The sequence below is a fragment of the Anolis sagrei genome, chromosome 5 (genome assembly GCF_037176765.1).
Source record: "Anolis sagrei isolate rAnoSag1 chromosome 5, rAnoSag1.mat, whole genome shotgun sequence".
Lineage (NCBI taxonomy): Eukaryota > Metazoa > Chordata > Lepidosauria > Squamata > Dactyloidae > Anolis > Anolis sagrei.
In genome coordinates, this window is record NC_090025.1 from 178,465,398 (window position 1) to 178,492,932 (window position 27,535).

At 39.8% G+C, this 27,535-nt stretch overlaps 1 protein-coding gene across 1 annotated transcript in view; it reads left to right on the forward strand.

The window, feature by feature from the left end:
• Positions 1 to 2,001: 2,001 nt before the first annotated feature.
• WNK1 (WNK lysine deficient protein kinase 1) overlaps positions 2,002 to 27,535 on the forward strand; it is a 105,705-nt gene continuing 80,171 nt past the window's right edge. Inside the window, 1 exon segment of the mRNA XM_060776740.2 lies at positions 2,002 to 4,235. Coding sequence (XP_060632723.2) covers positions 3,417 to 4,235 — 819 coding nt within the window. The 5' untranslated portion in view covers positions 2,002 to 3,416.

Consider the following 27,535-nt stretch of genomic DNA (forward strand, 5'->3'; position numbering starts at 1 on the left):
TCTTGTCCTTTGCTGAACGAAGCATTTGTTGGATTTTCTTGGTGGGTCTGTAGATAGTTTGTATGTTGTGTTTCCTCATCAGCTTCCCTATGCGGTCAGTGGTTCCCTTGATGTATGGCAAGAACAATTTTTCTCTGGGTGGATCTTTGTCTTTAGTCTTGTGACTTGTTCTCGGTCTTGCAGCTCTTCCGATGTCTGTGGTAGAGTATCCATTGGCCTGCAGAGTCCAGTTTAGGTGGTTCAGTTCATCTTGAAGGAGGTGGGATACACAGATACTTTTTGTACCGTCTCCCAGGGCTTTAATGGTGCTTCTTTGTTCTCCCACCCTGAATATTCCACAAATCCAATTTTCCTAGTTTCCAACAGATCTCACAACCTCTGAGGATGCCTGCCATAGATGCAGGCAAAACATCAGGAGAGAATGCTTCTGGAACATGGACATACAGCCCGAAATACTTACAGCAACCCCCCAAGGCCCCTTCCACGCAGCTGAAAAAAATTCTCACATTATCTGCTTTGAACTGAAATATATGTCAGTGTGGACTCAGATATTCAAAGCAGATATTTTGGAATTTTCGGCCTTGATATTCTGGGTTATATGGCTGTGTGGAAGGGTCCCTAGGGCCCTTCCACACAGCCCTATATTCCAGAATGTTGTTTTTGTTTATTTGTTCAGTCACTTCCGACTCTTCATGACCTCATGGACCAGCCCACGCCAGAGCTCCCTGTCAGCCATGGCCACCCCCAGCTCCTTCAAGGTCAAGCCAGTCACTTCAAGGATACCATCCATCTTGCCCTTGGTCGGCCCCTCTTCCTTTTTCCTTCCATTTTCCCAAGCATCATTGTCTTCTCTAAGCTTTCCTGTCTTCTTATTATGTGGCCAAAGTACTTCATCTTTACCTCTACTATCCTTCCCTCCAATGAGCAGTCGGGCTTTATTTCCTGGAGTATGGACTGGTTGGATCTTCTCGCAGTCCAAGGCACTCTCAGAACTTTCCTCCAACACCACAGCTCAAAAGCATCGATCTTCCTTCGCTCAGCCTTCCCTAAGGTCCAGCTCTCACATCCGTAGGTTACTACAGGGAATACCATGGCTTTGACTAGGCGGATCTTTGTTGCCAGTCTGATGTCTCTACTCTTTACTATTTTATCGAGACTGGACATTGCTCTCCTCCCAAGAAGTAAGCGTCTTCTGATTTCCTGGCCACAGTCTGCATCTGCAGTAATTTTTGCACCTAGAAATACAAAGTCTGTCACGGCCTCCACATTTTCTCCCTCTATTTCCCAGCTGTCAATCATTCTTGTTGCCATAATCTTGGTTTTTTTGACGTTTAGCTGCAACCCGGCTTTTGCGCTTTCTTCTTTCACCTTGATTAGAAGGCTCCTCAGCTCCTCCTCGCTTTCGGCCATCAGAGTGGTGTCATCTGCATATCTGAGGTTGTTAATGTTTCTTCCAGCAATTTTCACCCCAGCTTTGCATTCATCCAGCCCCGCACATCGCATGATGTGTTCTGCATACAAGTTAAAAAGGTTGGGTGAGAGGATGCAGCCTTGCCGTACGCCTTTCCCAATCTTGAACCAGTCTGTTGTTCCGTGGTCAGTTCTGACTGTTGCCACTTGGTCCTTGTACAGATTCCTCAGGAGAGAGACAAGGTGGCTTGGGATGCCCATCCCACCAAGAACTTGCCACAGTTATTATTATTATTATTATTATTATTATTATTATTATTATTATTATTATTATTATTATTATATTATCTCTACCAGGGAAACTACACTTCCCACGGGCCTCTTTCATTATAGCGCCTTTAAGTCCTTGCCGCCCTCGCAATGCACCACGGGACTCGTAGTGTGCACTTCCCTTGCGGCGCCTTCAACTCGGGTGTGTTTTGGACTCCATTTCCCACAACGCACTGCGAAGGGGTGGTATCGACGCAGGCGCGAGAGAGGAAAAAAAGAGGGGGCGTGGCCTTCGAAGCTGCCTCTCTCTCTCTTTGGCTGGCTGTCTGGCTGACTGGAATCGAGTGTGCGTACGCGCGCGCGTGCGTGCGTTCCTGCGTGTGTGTGCGCGCGCGAGCGAGAGGAAGGGGAGTGTTGGTTTCGAGCACACACAAGAGTCGCCATTTAGCGCGGCGCGTTCTCTCGCCTGGGCTGAGGCGGCAGGAAGAGAGAGATTGAGAGAGAGAGACTGAGAGAAAGAGAGGCCCGTCGGCCTGCCTCAGGAGGAAGAAAAGCCGAGCTTCGTCGTCAAGGCGGAGAGCGGCCTCCTTTTTCTCCTTTCCCCTCAGAGTTGGAAAGAGGAGGCGTCGTCGTCGAGAGAGAGAGAAAGAGAGTCCCAGCATCGCTTGGGTTAACGACGGAAGGAAGGAAGCTGAGGGAAAAACGAGAGAGTGTGTGTTTCCCCTCAGAGAGGGAGAGGCCTGCTCACCCTGAGGAGGCGTCGAAGAGAGGCCGGTTTAGTCTCAGCATCGCTTGGGTTAACGACGGAGGAAGGAAGGAGGCAACGGAAGGAAGGAAGCTGAGGGGAAAACGAGAGAGAGTGTTTCTCCTCAGGGAGGAAGAGGCCTGCTCACCCTGGGAAGGAGGCAACGGAAGGAAGGAAGCTGAGGAGGGGAAAACGAGAGAGTGTGTGCTCCCCTCAGGGAGGGAGAGGCCTGCTCACCCTGAGGAGGCGTCGAAGAGAGCCCGGTTTACTGACTCTGAAGGACTTGGCTGAGGGAAAGAGAGAGAGTGGGCCTTTCTCTCAATCTGAGGGGACTTGGCAGGCCTCTTTCCCCCTTCCCTTGCCCGCCAGTCATTCTCAGGACTCGGCCTCCTTCGTGAGTGGTGTGAACGTTGTCGTCTTTCCTCAGCGGCGGGAAACCACTCGCTCAGTGACTGGCTCTGAGGGAACGTGAGGGACTTAGCTGAGGGAAAGAGAGAGAGTGGGCCTTTCTCTCAATCTGAGGGGACTTGGCAGGCCTTTCCCCCTTCCTTTGGCCGCCAGTCATTCTCAGGACTCGGCCTCCTTCGTCAGTTGTGTGAACGTTGTTGTCGTCTTTCCTCAGCGAGGGGAAACCACTCACTCAGTGACTGGCTCTGAGGGAACGCGAGGGAAGAAGGAAGGAGAAGCCCTGCCTGCCTGCCTGCCCACCTCCCCTCTCTCTTCCTCTCTTGCTCCATGTCGGCCTCTCTTCCCGGCTCTTCTCTGCAGCAGGATGATGGATGCGGGCGCTGACCCCCGCGGAGCCCCTTCTCTCCTCCTTCCTCATCTCCTCCTTCCCCTCTTTCTCCTCCAGCAGCAGCCGCCGCCTTTGCTGCTGCTGCCCTTCCTCTCCGCCTTGAGAGGGAAGCCTCCTTTAGAGCCGCCCGCCGAGGCAGCCCATTGAGGCCCCTTCCTTTCCTTTCCCCCTCCTTCCTTCCTCGCTGGTATCATCATGTCGGAGAATGGTTTCTTGGCGCCCCCTCCTCCTCCTCCGCCCAAGAACGGCTCCAGCTCGGACAGCTCCGTTGGGGAGAAGCTCGGGACTGCGGCTGCCACCACTATCACCATCACCATGGCTGTGTCCTCCTCTTCTACAACTACTTCCACCGGGGATCCCGACAGCCCCGAAGGCCGCAGCGAGGAGTACCGCCGCCGTCGCCACACCATGGACAAAGACAGCCGTGGAGCTGCCGCCACCGAGCACCGCTTTTTCCGCCGGAGTGTCATTTGCGACTCCAACGCCACCGCTTTGGAGCTGCCCAGGCTGCAGCCCGCGGCGCCTCCCGTGGCCGCCATCGCCGCCACTTCTGCCTCCTCCTGCTCTTCTTCATCTTCCCGAAGCAGCATCCCTCCAGTGCTGGGCTCTCCCCCAGAGTCTGTCGCCCAGGCCAAGGCTGTTGCCCAGGCCCCCACCGCCCAGCCTCCCGCGCCTCCTCCTTTGCCTCCACCTGGCCAGGAGGAGGAGGAGGCCGTAGTGGCCAAGGAAGTAGTAGCCCCGCTTCTGGCCGCCAAAGAGGAGGGTGCAGAGGAGGCCGCCCCGCTGCCTGCCACCAGCACAGCCGGGAGCCTGACCTCCTCGGCTCGGGACCAGCAGGACGAGAGGAACAAGGAGCAGGAAGACACCGAGGAGCTAGAGACCAAAGCCGTCGCCGTCTCCCCCGACGGGCGCTTCCTCAAGTTCGATATTGAGATTGGCAGGGGCTCCTTCAAGACTGTCTACAAAGGATTGGATACAGAGACCACTGTGGAGGTGGCTTGGTGTGAGCTGCAGGTAATAGCAAAGAGGTCTTTGCAGGCAACCAATTCTATCTGCTGCCTCCAAAGTGCCGAATACTGTTCCCATGTATTGTCCCAAGGCTTTAGTGGCTGGAATCACTGGGTTGCTGTGGTTGCATCGTGGTCAGCGGAGGACGTACTGCTCTTGGTCCCACTCTGTCACAAGGGTGGTTGGTGGGAACGAGGGGGGAGGGCTTCTCCATGATCGCTCCCCATTTCCCCAATCCATCTGCTGCCACCTAAGCACTGAATAATGTTCCCATGTATTGTCCCAAGGCTTTCATGGCTGGAATTATTGTGGTTGCACTGCTCTTGGTCCCACCCTGTCACAAGGGTGGTTGGTGGGAACGAGGGGGGAGGGCTTCTCCATGATCGCTCCCCATCTCCCCAGTCCATCTGCTGCCTCCTAAGCACTGAATACTGTTCCCATGTATTGTCCCAAGGCTTTCATGGCTGGAATTACTGTGGTTGCACTGTGGTCAGCGGAGGACGCACAGCTCTTGGTCCCACCCTGTCACAAGGGCGGTTGGTGGGAACGAGAAGGGGGGGGGCTTCTCCATTATCGCTCCCCTTCTCCCCAATTTGTTTTTTAAAAAAGGAAAAATGAAGGTGGTTAAGAGACAACTAAAACAATTTAAACTTTAAGCATCATTAAAGTCTACAAACTAGCTATCTGAGTATGCCTACAATATTAAGGAATCCCTCCCCAAAGAAATAAAAATGCCCTCGCCCCTTTTCTCTTTCAAAAAACTCTTTTTAAGACACACCTTTGCACTTTGTCATATGGAGAGGAGGAGGACTAGGACACTCTAGATCAGTGGTTCTCAACCTATGGGTCCCCAGGTGTTTTGACCTACAACTCCCAGAACCCCCAGCCAGTTTACCAGCTGTTAGGATTTCTGGGAATTGAAGGCCAAAACATCTGGGAACCCACAGGTTAAGAACCACTGGTTTTACATCAGTGTGTTTAAGGATTTCATGGCCAGAATCACTGGGTTACTGTGAGTTTTCTGGGCTGTATGGCCATGTTCCAGAAGCATTCCCTCCTGACGCTTTGCCCACATTTATGGCAGGCATCCTCAGAGGTTGTGAGGTCTGTTGGAAACAATTTTATTTATTTATTTACTGTATGCCGCCTTTCTCGGCCCACAGGCGACTCAAGGCAAGTGAGGTTTATATATATCTGGAATGTCCAGGATGTGAGAAAAAAACTCTTGTCTGTTTGAGGCAAATGTGAATGCTGCAATTGATTAGCATTGAATAGTCTTGCAGCTTTAAGGCTTGGCTGCTTCCTGCCTGGGAGAATCCTTTGTTGGGAGGCGTTAGCTGGCCCTGATTGTTTCTTGTCTGGAATTCCCCTGTATTTTTAGTATTGGTCTTGATGTCCTGATTTTAAAGTAATTAAATCCTGGTAGCCAGATTTTGTTCATTGTCATTGTTTCCTCCTTTCTGTTGAAGTTGTGGATTTCAGTGGCTTATCTGTGTAGTCTGACCTGGTGGTTGTTGAAGTACAGTTGCCAACTCCTGCTTAGATCTCCAGGAGATTGACAGTAGATTAACTGGAATTCCTGATCCTCAGTGATGTAACAATAGCAACAACTTTTCCACCTTGGATTAATATGACGGAAAAAATATTAGGAATAAAACAGAAACAGACCTCACAACAAAAGATTCCCCCAGGCAGGAAGCAGCCAAGCCTTAAAGCTGCAAAGCTATTCAATGCTAATTAAGGTGGCCAATGGCAACATTCACTCGAGCCTCAAGCAGACAAGTGTGAATGTTGCAATTGGCCACTTTGAATGTCTCACGCCTTGACGATATATAAATCCCACTTGTCTAGTTTCCAACAGACCTCAGAACCTCTGAGGATACTTGCCATAGATGTGGGTGAAACGTCAAGAGAGAATGCTTCTGGAACATGGGCATACAGCCCGGAAAGCTCACAGTAATCCAGTTCCCATGTACCCTGGCTGGTTTTGAGTATCTTTGAAATAACAGCCATTTTATGTTTGTGATAGTTATTCTAGGAATGCTCACTTATATGAGTTCTTAGGGTAGAATCCTTCTCTTCATTGGCAGAATATTTAGAGCATATAGGCCCCATCTAAACTGACTATTCAATGAAGTGTCAAGCTAGTATTGAAGAAAGTGGTTTTGCTGTGCAGATAATTACATAGGGACTCCTGGAACCAGTTTAATGGTGATTACACAACCTATGGCACTGGTGTGCATTAAGGTTTTTCTTTGGCACATTTTGGTGGGAGTTTGTTGTTTGGTTGCAGCAGTTTGAAACTAGCTCTGAACTGCATCAAATGGTCAATGTAGATGGGAACACAGAAAGGTGATTTTTAGCAGCTTGCTCCCCTCCCAGCCTCCCACTTCAGAATCTGTTGGGGTGGGCATGTGTCTCCCAGTCTGGTGGAGAAGATTGAAGGGTGGAATAGAGGATTGTAGTAACAAGGGGATTTCAGAAAATTGGTCACTCTTTGTGTTGCTGAAAGCTTTTGTTAGCCTATGTCATGTAAAGTAATCCCTACTAGAGTAGACCCATTGAGCCTCTTTTTGAATAGCAAGTCAGCATAAAGGTAAATGGTATTGTTTAAGTGACTTTACTAGGTACCAAGTAGGATTCAAGCCTATTGCAAGTTAGATGGAAGTTCCCAAACAGGGTGTAGTGTTGGGACTACTTAACTATACCTGGTCTTAATATTACAAGCTTAATTTCATTTACCTTTTCAAGTAAATATGTATGCCTTTCAGTAAATATGTATGGGAGTTTTTGCTGTTCCCTCATATTATAGCAGTAGTTCCACTGATTTGCTGCAATAAAAGATAATGTATGCAGCATAGATGTATATCGGTAAAATAGGTGATGGCCTTGAACTGTAGGACTCTTGCACATTAGAGAAGCAAACCCATCATATACTATTTACCATGGCAGATACTGAGGTCTAAATCTGATAATAGTTTTACCCAGACCAAATCCAATAAATTCAGTGGGATTTAAGTTACCAATAAGTCTATTTCAGCCTCATTTAATTTTACTGTAGGCAAAACTAAAATTTGAATTAACCAAGGGTGCCTTGTTTGTCTTGTGTGGTGTGAAGTTTCTACAGTAATTTTTTCATTTTAAATTGAATATAGGGTTAGAGTTTCAAGTGCATACATTCAAAGGGATTATGTGAGCCAGATCAGGGTTACATTGTGTCCACTTGTTGGCTGTCTTTTGGCAAATATGTGTAAGATGGTGAATTAGTTACATGATCTTTGTAATTGGGAATATATATATTTTCTTTATTAGGAAGCTAGTATACTGTACCTAGTTTATTGTTTGCCTTCAAGTTGTTTTTGACTTATGGCGACCCTTAGGCAAACATACCACAGGGTTCTCTTGGGAATATTTGTTTGGGGCGGGGTGCCTTTACTTTCCTGAGGCTGATAGAAACCAATTGCTGTATTAGATTTGAAACAGTGAATTTGATACTAAATAATATAAAGTAAAGGAAGTCTTCCACTAGGAGAAACAAAGGAGTGGGGGAATAATTGTCAGGATTTTTAAGACTTTGATAGACAGTTATGTTGCCTGCACCGTTCGTTACTGAAGTAGCACCATATTCTGGACATTTTAGGTATACTAATACAAATAATAAAAGCTTCTTTCAGAGTTCATCTTGTTAAACATGGCGAAGTAAGTAGGGAATTTCTCAATTTGGGTTAGTTTGTTTCCAAGTCAGTGTTTGAGATATTCATAATCCTGATCAGTTTGACTCTCTTACAGCCATCAGAGTGGCCTTCCTGGTAGCCTTGTAGTTTCTCTTCTTATTCTGAAATTTTGACTACAGTTGTGATGATTTCTTGATCTTGTTTCAAGCCACCTTAGACAAATATACCAATTCAGCAGTTACCAGTGACAAGCATGCAGTGTAGATAGCCAGAACACCCGATCTTTTTTTATATAGCAAAGTGTTTGAAATGGAATACAGTTGGCTCTTTCCATGGATTCCACCATCTATGGTTTGAAAATATCTCCCCCCCCCCCCAAAAAAAGAAATATCTAAAGACAAATCTTGATTTTCTCATGTTATATAAGGGACAACATTTTACTATATTGTATTTAATGGGACTTAACAGTTTTTGGTATCCACAGGGATCCTGGAATCATATCCTAGGTCAGTGGTTCTCAACCTGTGGGTCCCAAGGTGTTTTGACCTACAACTCCCAGAAATCCCAGCCAGTTTACCAGCTGTTGGGATTTCTGGGAGTTGAAGGCCAAAACATCTGGAGATCCACAGGTTGAGAACCACTGCCCTAGGAGATATTTCATATTTGAATTTATGCATTCTAAGAAAAAATGGCTATATGCTAAGCTAAACTGTATGATGTTAGGGTTCATCTAACTTGCCTAATGTTATATTTCTGGTTTGGACATAATCAGTGTTGAAGCTTTTTTTAGATTGATGAAAAATGCCCTTTGAAGCAGGAAGCAAGTGTACAGACCAACAGCTGCACTGGAGTAGTAGTTACGTTCATTGATCACAGTACAACTCTGTGGGCTGGCTTGGGGCTCAGAACAGATTGTGAGGATTGGATGTGCAAGGAGTCCTCTGATTTCTGCCAGGATTTGTATGTTCAGGAGGACTGAGTAACTAATAGTAGATCTAGTTCAGCTGAAAAATAGTGATATAGCACTATAATGGCTAGCTAGTTTTTATTCTGGCAGTTATTTTGTGTATCCTGTCCACTTTTAGACAGAATTTGACTGCAATGTTCTAGATTAATTGAATTTTCAAGAGAGATTAATTGTTTTTCAGTTTTCTTTCTAAGAGTGCTCTCAATTTGACTCTGCTACTTCATTTAAATTGGCTGATAGACATTAACCTGCAATTAGAAGTATTGTCTTGCCCCGGAAAGAAATTTAAAGGAAGTGGAAAGAGAAGCCATTGTTTCATTGTTGTTACCCATTAACAACATGAAGTCAATTTAAAATCATGTAACCCTTGATTTATGTCAATTTACGTAGACCTTTGCCTGTTGCGATGAGATGCACCTGGCTTTTCACTGAGAGCTTTAATGAAAGTAGAGCACATGATAAATGATCGTAATGAAATTTCCATCCTATGATTGCTACAAGACTGTGAATGGGCCACACTATGCTGTTCAATGGCCCCTGCTTGGCATCTGTTATTGAGAGAGTGTGCCCAAATAAATGTTAGTTATCTGTAGGTTGTTTAGCATGACCTATTAACTCCAGTTACTTGTTATGAGTAGTGAATTTTCAAATGCAAACCATTTGTTTCTATCACAAGTGGGAGCAACTAAACAAATCATGGCTTTCCATGCATCAATGGTTTGTTTGCTGTGATGTGCAAACCAGCAACTCTGGTTTAGCTCTACTCCAATCAACTTGTTCTTGATTTGCAGGAGAAAAGGCTTCAACTGTTTTTAACAGTTCCCTCTTTCTGGTTCCCTCTTTCTACAAACACTCATTTATGAGGTACAAACTGGACTGCTTTGCTTCAGAATGCCTCGTTTTCAGTGTGTGGTGAATCTTCCTCTTTTTTGGAGCATTCTGGTGGTTGCCAAAAACTAATCAAAAGAGTCATTCATTCATATGATAAATCATAAAATCATGATTATTAGGGTAAGATCAGTGGTGTGATTATTCTGTCAGTTTTTTTTTTAATATGGGAAATGAACTTTTGAAATATTTGGTAGAATGGTGTACTGTATTTTTTTCCTGTGATTTGATAGTTGGATTATTATAATGGCTTGGATTCTTGAGGGTCTTCCTAGCTCACTATTATAATTAATAGGCAAAACTCTGTTTATCTTCTAGTACAGTGGTTCTCAACCTGTGGATCCCCAGGTGTTTTGGCCTACAACTTCCAGAAATCCCAGCCATTTTACCAGCTGTTAGGATTTTTGGGAGTTGAAGGTCAAAACATCTGGGGACCCACAGGTTGAGAACCACTGTTTTAGTACTAGAACTTCTAGTACTTGTAGGTCAGATGAAGTTAAGCATTCAATTGATAAATCATTCATGTAACTTAAAGTGTTGGGTGTTGCTGAGGAACTCCAGGTAAGTTCCTCCACTTCACTGAGTCAGGGTTGGGTGGGAATATAGAATAGCCTTAAAAGTTATATAGTCTGATCCAGTATTTCTTTATTCTTGGGATGGATAAATTACAACAATTTTAATCATTGGCTGTTCCAGCTAGGATTGATGGGAGTACATCTGAAGCATTGTACTTTGCCCTTCCCTGGTTTATATCATAAATAGGAAGTGCCATGGGTATGATTTGTGGCTTTCTATTGAAATGTTTTGCAAACCTTAACTGATCTAAGGCATGTTTGGAAGCTCCTGGACAGAAGTAATACCTCAGTTTGTTTAGTACTGGTATGTAAAATAATTTAAATTTCTTTTTGTTGCAGTCACCCAAGCTCCCAGCTGCTTATCTGAAAAATGCTGTCTGTGAGTCTCTTTCTGATAGCAAAACAGCAGGAGCTTCCGGTGGCGCAGAGTTGTTAAACCCTTGTGCTGGCAGGACTGAAGACCCACAGGTCAAAGTTTCAAATCCGGGGAGAGTGGGTTGAGCTTCCTCTGTCAGCTCCAGCTCCCTGTGTGGGGGACATGAGAGAAGCCTCCCACAAGGGACAAAACATCAAAACATCCAGGCATGCTCTTGGCAACATTCTTGCAGATGGCCAATTCTCTCACACCAGAAGCGTCTTGCAGCTTCTCAAGTAGCTCCTGACACAGAAAAAAAAATCAACAGCAGCCTGAGGATCTGTGGTCCAAGTTTCTTTATGAAATTAAGACAGATCAGTAGCTTTTGGATGATGGTAAAAACCAATAGGTTATCAAAACATACATCCTACTTATACATATCCAGTAAATGAAGGATCTTATTAAGCTTGTCATAGATTACTGTGATTTCTTTGGGAACCACTGAAGGCTGTGTTGCCCCCTTGACCTCATTTTCTTTGCTGTAAAGACAAGAGTCTACATATTTCCTGAAACTACCAGTGCTTTACTTCTTAGTCCAGAACTTGTGTAATATGATTGCTATGATTATGGTTAGCATTCAGGACATCATGTTATTGTAATTTTGACACCAAGTATATAAGGTAGGCCAGGTCTCCCTAGATTTCACCCAGGGATTTCCTGTTTTGTAGACTAGCGACTGTTACACTGGCTTGCAGGATTGTTGTCACAATCTTGTTCCTAGTCAGCTGCCAAGGCTCACTTTGGTTGTGATATAAGACAGATGTGAATTCCATGATGAGAGTACAGAAGTATGTTTGCCCTACTTCATTGTAAGAATAAGCAAAAAATAAAGTTATGTCTGTATTCAGCATGGGTATTCCATTTGTTCCAGCTACATTGTAAACAGTTATCTATTTTTAAATGTATTCCTGTGCCAGACTCCTGTGTAGCTCTAAAGCACATTTACCTGACAAATTCAAAACTTTTCTACTGAAAAGTATTAATATTCTTGTTAGCAAATAATATGTTCTTAATATTAAGTTCACTTATGTTTTAAAAGTATTTGCAAAAGTATGCTATGTTAAAAGCAATGCAACAATTAGCATGGACTTTCCAGTTACTTCTTGCTTCCAGAAGATTGGTGTGAGCTAGCAACTATTTATGAATGCTAATGTTCTTTACCTTTCTCAGAGCTTCTGTGATGAAATCTGTATTATGGAAGTAGTGCAGATTGATTTTTCTAGCTGTACTACTCAAGAGATGATGATACTATAAAGGAGGTTACCCTATTTATGCAGTCTTCAGAATATATTTAAAGAAGATGTCTTTTCCAGGAAGTGTGTGATGGTACATATGTTACTATTATTATTATTATTAATTTATTTTTATTTATACCCCACTTTTCTCCCCATGGGGACCCAAGTCCACACCTTAGTCATAGTTTAAAAGGCACAACACACATTTTTTAAAAAAATGAAAAAATAATAAAATAGCTTTTAAAACTCAAAATAATTCTACCCCTTGAATCTCACCCACACTTCTACAGCAGCATGCCTCCTATTCTTCCTCAAATGCTGGTCTTCAGTAAGCAGACTTCACACATGGCTGTCGGTTATGTGATCATAGCCTCCCTGGCTTGTACAACTCCTCCTGTGATCCAGCTTGAATGTAAAGGGATACTCAGAAACGTTTGCTTTTCAATCTTCAGACTCAATGAATTTGATAGTTCATTGAGTCTGAAGATTGACAAACTGCAGTTAATCTTAACTTTTGTATGTATTAGTAGTGAATCAATTGGAATTTGGGGAATACAGAATACACTCCTTTACTTAATCCATCTGTCATGAAGTCTGGCACTTTCCTTACTGCCTACCACTTTCCCCAGCATTATTGTCTTTTCTGATGAGCTGAATGTCATGATATGACTAAAGTATGATAGCCGGAGTCTAGTTATTTTGGCATCTACTGATAGTTCAGACTTGATTTGTTCTAGGACTCAATTATTTGCCTTTTTGGCTGTCCATGGTATTTCTCTCTTGCACCACATTTCAAATGAGATACTGTGGATGGTTAAAAAAAACTGTCATTTTTAAAAGACAGTGCATCATTAAGTGGCAGATTGCAGTGTCTTCTTTTTTGTCATTTGGAGTTGGGTACTGGAAGAAATAATATTGCATGTGGTGGACCATAGTCCGATCTTGAGAGGCAGTTTCATTTTTACTTTCAGCGTTATAGTTTAAAATGCCTCTCGGTCCTATTTTGAGTTTTTCAGTGCTCATTTTGAACAATTTAGGAAACCTCTGTGTATGAAAGTATTTTAAGGGTTCATTTTTAGGTTTGTAGGTTTAATGTGTAGGATAGTTCATCTTTACAAATGAAACAATCAGCAGTCTTTTCAGTTATAACAATTTTGTTTAAACTCAGGTTTGATACAACTAATTGTTTTGGCGATTGGGAGTCAATTCTGTCTGGGAAAACCATCAAGGCATACCCTGAATCCTTTCAGTTGCAGTGTGAGAGAAATAGCATATAATGAATGCAAAAAATGTAATTGCAATGAAAGTAAGCTTGGTAATGTAACTTGTGTCAGAAGCCGGAATAAATGCAGAATGTTCTTGATAACACTTTTTGTTTTGGGCAACTTTGTCATATTGGAATTGCTCTGATCTGACTTCGTAGTGATGGAAAGTGCTTATCATGGAGCAAAATAGGCAGTTATTTGATAAGCTGTAGGCTTACCAAATTGTAGGGTAGTAAAGCTAATGGATATCAAGCCATATTGACTCATTTCATTACACCATCGTAACTCCTGAAACAGTTTTTCTAATAATTAGACCAGGGATTACTTTGCCTGTTTCTTTCTAGGTCCTTGAATTGTTTGTGGAATTAGATTGTAGCTCTGTTGTGTGTTAGTCTTTCTTTGAAGAAATACATTTTTCATACTAAGATTTTTAGGTGGTGTTTTTAAAAAAAGATTGGAACACTACTTCAAATATCCTAGCAAGTCTTTTTCCATTTAGAAGCATTTCACATAATTTTTACAGTAAGTGAAAATCAAGAGGCGAGTTCCAGGAGAATGGAGTTAATTAATGTGAGAAGACATTAATCCATCATAATTTGCACACAATCAAATTGACCTAATTATTATGCATATCTACATATAGACTAGTTACCTGCAAATTAATCCTGTTGTCCACAAGTCTCTCTAGATACCACTTCTATAGGAAAGTATCCAGGACTTGTAATTAACTTAAATTCATGTTGGGGCATGTTCACTTTGATGAAAACAATATTATGTGAGGCATTGCTGATTTTTCAGTCACTGTTAAACATGGCTGATCTAACTGGATAAGACTTGGTTCTTGAGCATGTTAAAATACATGTAAACCCTTAGGCTAGTTAATGTTGGCTTTTATTCCGTGTGATTCTTTGGATGAATTTCCTTTGCCTGTCCAGGTGTCATATGTGTCATTTCCTCTGCATTCTGTTAGGGGTAACAGTATATTTCCAGTATTACCATTTCGCTTCATTAAACTACCCTTTTAACAACAATAAAATGCTAGTTATTTACCTTTGCAAAACTGATGGCCCACAAATTATAACCCATAAATATTCCTTCTAAAAGTTGAAGCCAAGTTTGATTATTTCAAGAATTAAAACATTCACATGTACTTACATAATGTGCATCTGTTAATAGCAGCTTGTGTGTGTGTGTGTGTGGTTTGGAAGTGATTAGATTAAACTGAACTCAACATTGAAAAATTACAACATGAAAAAATCAACCCCCTTGTGTTTTTATTTATAATTTAGACAATACTGCATTTTTCAGCTTCACTAAGCTTCCAAGCTTAACTTTGGAGTTGATGTTGAAGTACTGTACCAGCATACATATTGGTTCTACAGCCCTGCAAATATACATAAAATTAAATTACTGGTTTAAAAGTGTATTGTTATAAGGATCTTTGTTTTGCTTGTCTTGCATCTTTATATTGGTAAAGAGCCTTGAAAAACTTCTGAAAATGTAGAGGCTCAGAAAGAATTTGGTACTTCTTGAAGCTTATTGTGTGCACTCTGACAATGAAAAGATAGCTTTGACAGAATTAATTCAGCAAATTTTGTATATGCCAGTATCTTGAAACTTCCATATTTATTTCTTAACAGCGCTTTTGTGGTTCTTGATTAGCAAAGTGCTGTGGATTGTATAGCTGTCCTTTGAGGGTGAAGAACTGTTACCCTGTTCATGTATTCTGGCTTAGAGTTTGTATTGTAACTGAAAGCATGCACCAAATTGTTTATTCTTTGGAAGCTGCTGATAATGCATTAAACATTTCTATCTCTGGCACTTCTTATTTGCATGTTGTGTGAATTGACAGTTATTCTGCTGCAAGAAGCGCTATATTTTGACTGCTGTGCAGTTTTTCTTCCTTCCAAGTTAACTGGTGTGACTGCTTTTGACTGTTGTTGTGTACCTTCAAGCAGCCCCTAAGGCAAACCTATCACATTTCTTGGCCAGATTTTTTCAGAGGAGTTTGCCATTGCTTTTCTCTGAGGCTGAGAGAATATGTCATACCTCAAGGTCATCTAATACTACCTTTGAAAAGCAAGCAAGTTTCTTTACTTTGGTACTTGTGAAGTAGCTGATAAGAGTAAATACAAGTTGAAAATCTGTGAACAAATAGTATTTGAAAGTATTACCTTTCATCTTAGACCCGTCGCAAACTAGGCTCCTGCGGGAGCCAACTGAGAGAGTACGCTGGCAATGCTGCCCTAGCAAAGGAAAAACCACTCTGGCACAGAGAAAGAGGCTGAGAAAGGGGCGGGGCGAGAGGCGCAGCCTCATGACGTCAGGGACGTGCTGGCAAGGTTTGCTCCCGCAGGAGCCTAGTTTGCGGCGGCTCTTAGAGTAGCAACAAAAAGGGAGTTGCTCACACCATTTGCTATTAAACCAGAACCCCTTAAGTAGCTGATAAAGAATTTTGCATGAGCCTCAGGTTCTGTTAACACACTGTGGTCATCTGAACTTTTCAGTGCCAAAATTAGGTGTCTGAAAACATGTGGAGTACCTAGCTGCCTCAGTTAACAGCTGCAACTAGGAAATATTGTAGTTTTGTTTCAGCTGTGACTGTTCAAATGGTATAAGTTCCATAGGTGGGTTTTTAAAAATGTTCTCAAAATGGAATTGTCATATCTCAACTTGCTTGCTGATTATGTGCACTTGAATAAATGTGACATTAGAAGCAATGTCTCTTTGACATTGTGATGAATTAGGAATTAGACTAGGGCAAAAGGTATAATATTATACAAGAGTGGCATTTATTTGCCTCTAGGAGAATTTTAAAATGTGTACTTTTGAGCATAGGTACACAAACTATATGTATTAATGGTCACACCTCAAATTTTGCAGGAGTGTTATGGGCACTCTTGCAGAATAGTTGTTACGATGGGTGTGGCCAGTTATAAAATACATATCTACTTTCATGAAGGCAAAAGAGGGTGCTAAAAGAAGTAACTTATAGTGGTCAGAAGTTTAGAACATAAAATAATTTTCAACATACAGTTCTTTTTCTACAATACCATTTTCACAGAACACTCACTGCTGGGGCTTAGGGAATAAAGCTTCACCAAGAAACTGAATAGAAGACAAAGATAATGTGTGATTCTTAAATCAGCCCCACCCACCCCCTCCTGTAAAACAGACAAAATTGTATGGAAGTGATAAAGCTTACCAAAACTTAGACATGAGACATCAGATAAAATATACAGCACAGGCATAATACCTCTCCCTGAATTCCTTGTATATCTTTTTTTGTCCTGGATAGTTATGCACTTATAATTAAAACACTAGATTTTGGTTACTGAATATTTTTTTTCTTCTAAAGAGTGCCTCTTTGGCATACATGAGGTCCAAATGCATTCTTGAAAAGAAGAATATTGAAGGGCAGCACTTTGCTATGCAGTATGCCAGTCTCTTCATTAAAAATAAATGTTATAAAGGAAGCTTAGCATGTAGTCAGGACCTGTCTGTAGGTACCATAATGGAGACTCCCCCTCTAGAATCTTTAAGGTAACACACTATGGTTATTTATATAGCAGTATGCATATAAGCATGTGCTTACAACCTAATATGTAGTTCAGAGGTAGGAAACAAAGGGGAGGGAAATAAAGTAGATCAAATGGATGAAGAGATCTTAGTTATATCACTTGCTTGATATATATGAGTTATACTTGATAATGATCAAGGTCTTCTTTCCATGTTCTACTACAGCTAGAGGAAAGTGCCAAACACTTCTCAGGAAAGGGAAGTTCTATGGAATTAGAAGGAAGCAAGGTAGGTGGGGATCACTGTAAAGCCCTGGAAAAAAACAGGCTGACAGGCACATTTCTTTTTCCAGATGTTCATGCTTTTACTCTTGGGAGGCAAGTCCGAGCATATGTAGCTGCAAGAGAGAAAGTTGTGAGTCAGCTAACTGAATAGGAGTCCTAAGGGTAGTAGTGGTGGAACAAAGATAGGAACTAATTAGTTGAAGCCAAGTAAGTTATTAATTACATTGGAAATTGTCAAATGAAAGGAGCCTCGCAATTGCATTTATTTGAAACTTAATCAATTGACTTAAATGGGAATTGCAGCATTAATAGAATTCCAGAATTAACTTACTGAGTTATAATTAATTAAATAATGAAAATGCTAAAGACGCAACAAATATTGGATTTACCACGTGGTTCTTAACTCAAACTCTGGGTACTTTTTAATGGTTTAGGATTGGGAACCTATAGTGTTTAGACCACAAGATCAAAACTACTTTTTTTAGTTCATAGTTATGATAATTTATTTAGTTCCAGCATTAAATTTTCAGTGCTGGTTAGTATTTGGATGGGAACTTATTTATTTACAGTTTTTTTTAGCTACTCTATGGTGACATTCTTTGGGCACCTTAGAATAAATGTATAAAAGTTTAAATAGAAAATAAAATATAGGCATAACACTAAAAGCATCTGAAAATAGCATAGGAATGGCATGAAGTGATACTCTGGAAATACTGTTGTATAACTTTTATTGTATATTATGAGTTTAATTTGTAATTTCTATGGATTCTTAATAGCTCAGGGTTTTGCTGTCCAGACACAGCTACAAACCACTTTTCCATGTGGAATTGTGTGTCACTTGCTGATTGCTTGGGTTCATTCATAGGTCATTATATGTAGCTAGAGAATTTTCCACTCAATTCATTTGGTATTTAATTGACATTTTATAGGTTTTTCAGAAGCAAATTATTGCTAATCTCCATCCCATCACTCACTGCACTAAAACTTCATACTTATAGGTATAAAATATATATTTGATGCAGTCACATTCTGATTTAATGTTCAAAGAAAGAATAAAAACTGGGAATAAATAGTTATTAGGTATATGTGTATTGTGCTATGACACGGAAACAGATATCACATAGAGTCTGAGAAAAATTTGGTCTCTTCCAAAAATGTTTGTAAACCATTCTTTCTTGTAGTGGCTTATGTTAGACATTCTTGAACCCAAATATAGATATTCAGAATGTTCTCAAACTTTGAATTTTGCATCATTGCTGCCATGGTAAGCAATTCTCTTTGCCGTTCCTTCAAATACAAGAAGTTATAGCCCAATAAAACATACGTATTTGATTGTCAGTAATTTTTCAATTGTCATGTCAGTTATCTTTTTTAAAAAGTTACTAACTTGGCATGACCATAAGAGATGTGACAGAGCTGCCTTCTATGTCCAGCACTGACCTCCAAAGCTAAATCCAAAAGTTGAAAGTAGATCACTATCTAGCTAGCATATTCAAAATACAATATTTACTGTATAAGCTTTATTGGGATATACAGTGTCAATAATTCAATTGTAGAACAATATTCCAATTTAGAGGTTTTAGCTTGAGTCTCAGTATAACATTCCATCTCTCCCTCACAAAATCCAAATTAGAAATACCTGATTCTCATATAATCAGTATTTTATGTTTAATCTGTAATTTATACTTGAATGTCTTAAAAAGTTGGTGCCCACAGCATGTAGTCTTTATAAACAATTCGTAATAGCGAGAATTATATTAAGCTAGTTAAAACCTGCTAAGTGTTTGATTGAGTGAACAGTAGAATGCATTCCAATTCTGTAGACATTAATGACAAATTGTTGTAGTTCTGCATCCAAGGAACTTCTAAATATAAACCTGTCAATCATGATTTTTGAAACCTTTTACTAGTGAAGCATTTGATCATCACCTCTGAGGATGCTTCCCATAGATGCAGGCGAAACGTCAGGAGAAATGCCTCTAGAACATGGCCATATAGCCCGAAAAAACCCACAAGAACCATTTGATCATCCTTATCACTCCACTTTCACTTGAGAGATTGTGCTAGGAATGTGAAAAAACGTGTCCAAGTGTTTGGTAATGGACAAAAATGAGCTTTTACTTTTGTTAAATGTCCAGAGTTTTAGTATTAACCTTTTGCTTTAAAGCAAACATAGCTTCTCAGAATGGATGAAATAGCCGAACAACATTTATATGAATAAAGATTAGGTGAGAAAATTTGAGGCAAAGATTGAAGACGCCTTTGAATTTATGGGTACAGCCTAATGAGGAACATGTTTTAGGGACAGTTACGATGTGCATGAATATTACTTAAATTGTCATCCCTTGATTACTCAATACATGATGGCATGGAGCAAAGTATGCACATCAAGTGATGTGGAAGTGCTGTCTGTTGTGGATTATTTGTGATGACTCAAGTACAAAATCCATGTGAAGTCATGAAGTAATTGAATGTGCATATGTGAATTCTTTGGTCAATGTTTGCTAGATCCTAATATATATTTTTCCCAATGAATACTAAGAGGACAGTTCAATTTCTTTTCTATTTACCTTCTGCTTATTCATCTAGTGCTCCACATTAACTGAGGTTTTGGGTCCAGGCCCACTGTGAAAGTGAAAAACTATAGCAATCATACAATTCTACAGTGTAGATGCACCTCTAGAGAGAATGCATCTATTAAAATCTGTGAATAATGCAATCCACAAATATCAAAATTGTACATGTGGAGGGATGACTGTGCTTTGCCATTCCTAACAGAACCAGTAATTTTATTACCTGTGTCTGGTGGTTTCTTTTGGAAATTAAGTGGCAGCTATCTTATTAAAAATTTAAAAAATAAGGATTGGAGATGAGCTCAGATGCTATGATAGTTACTTTGATACAGATTAGTAAGCTCTGTTAAATTGTTTTTGTTGTTTGCACTTACTACTAATAGCGGTAAAATACTATGGAATATTTTCCATACTTCCAGCCTTTTGTTTATCACTCAGTGATCAAAAGCATGTTTTACATATCTTGGATGAGGAGCAGTTGTTCCTAGGACAAAGTATACAGATTGCAGCTAGGTTTGAGTTCCTTCACCTATAATTTTATTAAATTGCCAGGCTATACAACTGAAAGTCACAATTAATTTATAAATCTTTGAAAAAGTGGTACTCCTTCTCATTTCATGTTAAGAAGGTGGCCTACTAACTTCTACATGCAAATGAACCTATGTTCAGTCATGTACACTTGTTGAAAAGGATGGATTGCTAGAATTTACTGTTGGTTATGCTAATTCATTTTGTTGCATGCACTGTTGAGCATGATGTGAAATTAAAAGTCCCATAAAATGTTAAGTGCCAGGTAACTCTACTGAAAACAGCCTTTAATGGGAGAACAAGCATGGTCATAAATCTGATTGAACTGTTCCTAGAGGCAATTGCACGTTATGTGGTAAATTGGGATTTTTGCTAGTGGATACAGTACTGAAGTGTTAAAAAAAACCCCTTAACACTACAGCTAGGATACTTAAAAAACTTAACACTTACACCTAGGGAGAAATGGCTTTCTTCTGTTTGTTTTTGAAAACATAGAATTTTTCTTTTACTACTAAAATTGAAAAAAAATGAACTGAAGTTCATCTGGAATATTTTCTTTTTATTTACTTTTTTCATGTCAAAAGCATTGTGTAAATAAATTAGTATAAAACTGATAAAATAGAGGGAACACAAGCGGCTAAATGATTTTAGACCAAAAACGGGCAACAGCGACCACATTATCTGTAGCTTTAAACAGTTCTTCCTTCATGTGTGAGGCAAGACATTATGGGCAGATGCTTAGTTGTTTGTTCTGTTCTTCTAGGTAGTTCCAGTTAGCCAGGTTGCCTTTTCATCTGTCAACTTCACTTCTTAGTCTGTTCAGGGACTTCCAAGCATTGCTTTACAACAGTTTAAACACATTTTCTTCTTAGAAACAAATGAATTCAATTACAAGACAAGGGTTTTCTCCTAACTATGTAACATGAACATTTTAGTCTAAAACAGTTTACATATTTAGAGTGAGAATATCCTTACACGATACATTTCAGCTTTTTCACTATTACAGATTTTGTATCTAGACAAAATCTGTGCCGATTTGAAATAAACGTTCTAAATAAACATTCGTTTGAAAAATATGGTTCATTTTTTATTTTATCAGACAATGACTATGAAGTGTGTGCTTATGAGTATGTTTGTACAAGATGAATGTTGTGCAAGGTGATTTCTTTAGCACTAGCTATATTTTTAGTTCTGCTTGTGCAAAACTAAAGGCTCTTCCGGACAGGCCCTATATCCCAAGATCTGATCCCAGATTTTTGGCTTTAAACTGGATTATATGAATCCCCACTGCCAGATAATCTGGGATAAACAGAAAACCTGGAATCAGATCCTGGGATATAGAGCCTGTCTGGAAGGGCCCTAAGGTTGCAATTCTATGTATTTTCATATGGGAAAAAGTCCCACAATATACTCAGAACTTTCCTTTGCATATACTGTACATATATTTGGTTGCATTTTAAGACATTTAAATTTACTTGCAATATTGTAATCTAAGATGCACCTATGTAGGCGACTATAAGGGGTGATAACAAGAAACCTATGCTTGTAACTTTGCAAATGAAGTTTTAATTCTAGTTATGAAATTTTGATTCATTTGTCTAAAATGCATAGGCTATACTTTTCAGTCTACGTTTTGCCTCTTGAATATCATTGTCATGTAATGCTTGAATATGTTCTGTAAGAAGCTGGAGGATCTGAACATGCAGGCAGTGCTGTAGGAATCGACTTGGTAGCAGTTTGACCTTCATATATGAGTCTATTGATACATTTCCTGTATTGAGGAAGATTGGATTTGATGACCTATGGGGCTCTTCCAGCACTATGATTCTGTGATTTTCATGCAGAAGGCTTAGGCTCTTCAGTCTGCTGAACTCTGGAATCTTTCCTCCTTGGGAGTGATATATATTTAATTTAAAATGTATGTTCATATCAATAATATACAACATTCTTCTACAAAAAAGGAAAATAGTTTCTTCTTTGTGGTCTATGTGAGTTATTTATTTATTTATTTATTTACAATATTTATATTCCACCCTTCTCACCCCTAAGGAGACTCAGGGCAGATCACAATGTATACATACATGGTAAACATTCAATACCATTTTAGACAAACAAGACAGACAGATAGAGGTATTTCTGCATTTTGAAACTTTGACACCTGGAGGTTATGCTCAGTTCCGCTCACGGGGGTGCTATCGCTCCATCCATGATTGCAATATTCTGGCCTAAATCCAATTGTTTGTTCCGTCGGAAGTAGACATTGGGATTTACATATCTGTTGATCTACACATCTGTCCATAGGCTATATTCTAGCTGAGACTAGTCATTGGTCTTAACTTGGGAGCTTAGATTTTTTTCTTGATTCTTAGGAGGTCCTGAAAACAAGTCGTTAATTGCAAGCATTTTCATAAATCTTTTATTTATTTATTTACTATATTTCTATCTCACCCTCACCCTGAAGGGGACTCAGAATTGCTTACAAATTATGGCAAACATTTGATGCTGCACCATACACACAACAATAAACATACAATATCAAGTTATAAAACAGTTAAAACATATAAACAGGTAAAACATATAAATACAATAAAACAGATTAAATCTTCCAGTAGTGGAAGCATACACTAACATATACTTCTTTATTCCTTATTGTTGGCTGTGACATATTGATTATACTCTAAGTGTGGATCTTGGAGGGGAAGGTATTGGATAAGGATAGTGGCTCAATTACAAAGGGCCCTTGGACCATGACAACCTACAGAACTGTAGTTTTGAATTCTGAGCAATAGCCTCCAAACTGTTCCTATTAGAGTTACTAAAAAATAAAATGGCGCAAAATCAGAGACAACGTGTCCCATAAAATACAAACTAATGAGAAACATATTTTCTATCAGCTATGGTATGAATAGCAATCATAGGTACCTTGCTCTTTTAAACGTTTAACTTACCTTGCCCATCTTTCCTATTCTACTTTTCCTGATGATTCTTGTTTAATCCAGAGCTAGCATGTTTCTAGAGTAACCAATCTCTTGTGATGATTTTTATAAATCTTTCCTTTCAGATTCTTTTTCACCCTTTCTTCTGGTTCAGAATACATAGCATATGTCATAGCATTTGTACATAAGTCAATATCATATATAGATGAAGGGCAGGTTTTGAGGCAAAAAATATGAATTTTGCTTTCACTTGTGTATAAGTTGAGGGTAAAAGTTTGGGCATGTGATGAAAAACTTTTCCTCTTCTGTTAAAAATACATATAGGAAGCATACTTACAAACAGCTAAATAGAAGGAGATCTGGGAATCTGAGGGGTTACAATTGCATTGCTAATCTTAAAATATTTACAGTTATCCGAGTGCGGTTAGGGAGATCAAGGAACACAACCTACCACTATTAGGGACATAGCACGAAGGCAGTGACAAATGCTCCTACCATATTACTACTCCTTTTCCCAAACCAGGGAAAGGCAACACCCCCCCCCCTTCCTCACCTCCTTCTTCAGCCTAAGCAAGTTCAACAGCAATGTAGGGCAGCTATTTTGAGTGCTTGAGGTTGAGCGGAGTGGTGGCAGCTATGTATGAGAAGGGCATTTTTTTGGCATAAGCTTTTCTGCAGAGAGACTGTGATGACCAAGCTCCACCTCAAGCATCCAAAATGGCCTTACCACGTTGCTGTTGAATTGTGCTTAGCCTGAAAAAGAAGGGAGGGAAGGAGGGCTGCCTTTCTTACTGAGCATGGGCAATGGATGGGCAATGAGGTGAGAGCTTCTTGCTCAGAAGTCATTTCTGATCTATGGCAAATCCTGAAGCAAACCTATCATAGCATTTTTTCTTGACAGAATTTGTTCATGAGTGGTTTGCCCTTGTTTCCTCTAAAGCCGAGAGAGTGTGACTTGTTTAAGGTGATATGTTTCCATGCCTGAATGGAGATTTGAAATTTGGTCTCTCACTGTCCTAGTCTGCCATTGTCCTAGTCTCCCACTCAAACCACTATTCCAGACTGGCTTTCACTATAACTAAAGCTTTTAGAGTTACACAGATTCAAAACCTATTGTATAGGTTCAAAAGAACGAACACTTCTTTGTTAACACCAAATATCCTTTTTCTTTAATTTCCAGATTTAAAGATAAAGCTATTAAAATGCAATTATTATTATTATTATTATTATTATTATTATTATTATTTAGGAATACATAAGAAAATAGTTTTAGTTGTCAGAATTCAAAGCATACTATATCTTTCTGACATGTAATGCGTATTGTAAGTGAAAGATGGCTTGACAAAATATGTTTAGCTGCTTTCAGAGGTTTAGTAAGAAAATTCCAGCTATGTCAGTGCTACAGTGAAAGCTATACTCTGAACACCTGTAAATTCACCAAGAAAAGACTTCAAAATAGGGTCTCTTCGTGTTTTGTTTTCCCTAAAGTGGGGTGGGTGTCCGCGCGCAGTATTGGAAGGAAAAGATTATTGCTTATTTAAATCACTCTGTGCAGTTTGTGCTGTTCACTTGGCATGGTATATAAAGTGCACCCCCACCTCATGTTTTGGTATAAAAAGAGCTTTTGGCATGACCTGAGTCATGATTAGAGAAAAACAGACAGAAAACTGAGATAGGATTATAAGATTGTTATGAAACTGTGAAGTTGAGAATTTTATCAGTGCCTTGTCACTTTACAATGTTGTATCTCTTGGTTAGTACTTGGATGGGAGGTCGCCAATAAATACCAGAGAAAGCGAATGGCAAACCATCTCTGAATATCTCTTGCCTAAGAAAACCCTATCAAATTCAAGGGAATTGACGGGTGACTTTTGCACCTTACGCTGTAAATTAGTTGTGACTTGAAATCATAATGTCTGCTATGTCGGTGATGGATTGCGAATGAGATTAATTGAATATGAACAATAGTGCTTTGGATCTTGATCTTGATTAAGTTCAGGGTTTACATTTGACCTTTAACTTGTCAGAATGTAATCAAGGCTTACAACTAATAGCAAATGCAAGATTAATTGAGGCACTGTTAAATTAGCCAGTAAAATTTATATATTTTAATATAAAAGAAAAAATGTTGATTTGAAATATTTATAGTGCAATTTTAGGAATATATTCTTGTTAGTCATGGAATAGAGAACTAAGTAGGGAAACTTCTGGTGGTTATAAATATTACCCAAGTCTTTTTCTGAAGATGGTATTTTCCTGGGGCAGCAGTTCGCTTTGTAAAGGGGAAATGGAATAGGAACAGAAACTAAATAATGACCTTCTGAAACATCTGATAGGAACAGCATTACACAGTATATTTTAGTCGCATTCTGATTTTAAAAATGCAAAAGTGGGTTGTGATATTTCCCAAAAGCATCATATTTTTTTTCTCACAGATTGAAAGCTTTACTACATCCATTATTTCTGTAATCAAAGAGAAGGTGTATGGAACTGCCCTCCTCAGGCTCTAATCAGTTCATTATGTTTTTAAAACACCATTTTACATGTTGATGTTAGAATTTCCTCTTAGACAACTGTTCTGTACCTGGCAACTTTGTTTGTATATGAACAGTATATTTTAGGTATTAGAAATACAACATTATTTGCCTCTTTACCACCTGTATTGCATTCATTAGTTGATGGCATTGGACATTATTTTTCTTATAGAGAAACTGACTGTTTTGATTATACTGTTATCATCTTGGAATGAAACTCAACAGAATAACTTGTTCCTTTTAATTAGATATCTGGTACAAATAATGCTGGACTTTATAGATGTGGAACACTTCTTAAAATGCTTGTCATTCCTTTTATAACTATTACTTTGGTGTAAACAATAAGCAAGTTCACATAGCTTCGTTTGTTATGTTTTCTTAAATTCCTGAAATTTTTTGAAATGCCTATCCTTTATAAAATATCACCACACTTACCTTGCAGAACTGTAAACTGAGACTCTTACTGCATAATGCATGTGTGTTTGCTCTAAAAAAACTCATACATTTAAAATTTATAAGATCTCAAATGCAGTTTAACACACTTCTGTGAATTAAGATCAACTGGAGAAACTCTGTTTTGTTTCCCATTTTTTTGTATTAGTAATTGGGTTTTTGATGGAATGGCATCTTAATAGAATGCCATCTGCCTCCGAGACAAGGGGTACATCTCTGCTGTAGAATTGACGCAGTTTGACACCACTTTAATGACTCAACTGACCTAGCACAGTGCTATGGAATTCTGAGAGTTGTAGTATTGTCAAGTACCAGCAATCTTTGTCAAAGACCTCAAAAATTACAACTCCCATGATTTCATAGGTGAGTTAAAGTGGTGCCAAACTGCATTAATTCTACAGTGTAGATACACCAACGAAGTACTGCAGTCAGAAGTGATGATGAAGAGCAGTAGAGCTGCTGTTCTGGAGCTGAAGGTATTGCTCTACAGCTTGCTGCTTGACAGGTGCCAAATGGATATTAATGTCTAATTCTTGATCCTGAAAAAAGAATGTATTGAATGCCAAAATGGGTTCTGAGAGACAATCATAGTGATTTATGCATATTGGATCTTGCTAGGAGAACTTCTGGTATATTTCAAGATCCCTCTTCTTTTTTGGGAGGAAACATGTGTGAATGTATTGACAACATGTGACAGTTGGCAGCAGGGAATGGGTGGGAAGAGGGTCTCTACAGGAGGTGTTTCCTTCTCACCCACTTCTTTTTATAGCAAATGTGAATTAAGGATTTTATCTGCATTAATTCTACAGTACACAAACTTAAGAGAGCCAGTAAATTATACTAAAGACTAGAGTTCGAATCCCTTCGTGGCTATGGAAATTCATTGTGACATTGGGCAAGTCATATACTCTCAGCCTAAAGATGAAGGTGGCGCCAGTGGGTAAAGTGCTGAGCTGCTGAACTTGCTGATTGAAAGATCGGTGGTTCAAACCCAGGGAGTGGGGTGAGCTCCCATTGTTAGCCCCAACTTCTGCCAACTTAGCAGTTTGAAAACATGCAAATGTGAATCGGTCAATAGGTACCGCTTTGATGGGAAGGTAACAGTGCTACATTTACTCATGCTGGCCAAATGACCTAGGAGGTGTCTGCGGAGAATGCCGGTTCTTCGGCTTAGAAATGGAGATAAGCACCAACCCACCCCAGAGTCGGACACGACTAGACTTAATGTCAAGGGGAAACCTTTACCTTTATTAAAGACGAAGGAAATGGCAAACCTTATCTGAATAAATATTGCCAAGGAAACTCTGTGATTGGTTCACCTTAGGGTTACAATAAGTAGGAAATGATTGCAAGGTAAGTAGCAGCAAACAGAAACTTAACAGATGTTTTGTTGGTCTCTGCTTGTGAATTAATCAAATAGTGACCACAGTGAGAGCCTTGGAAAATGACTGTTTGCCTTT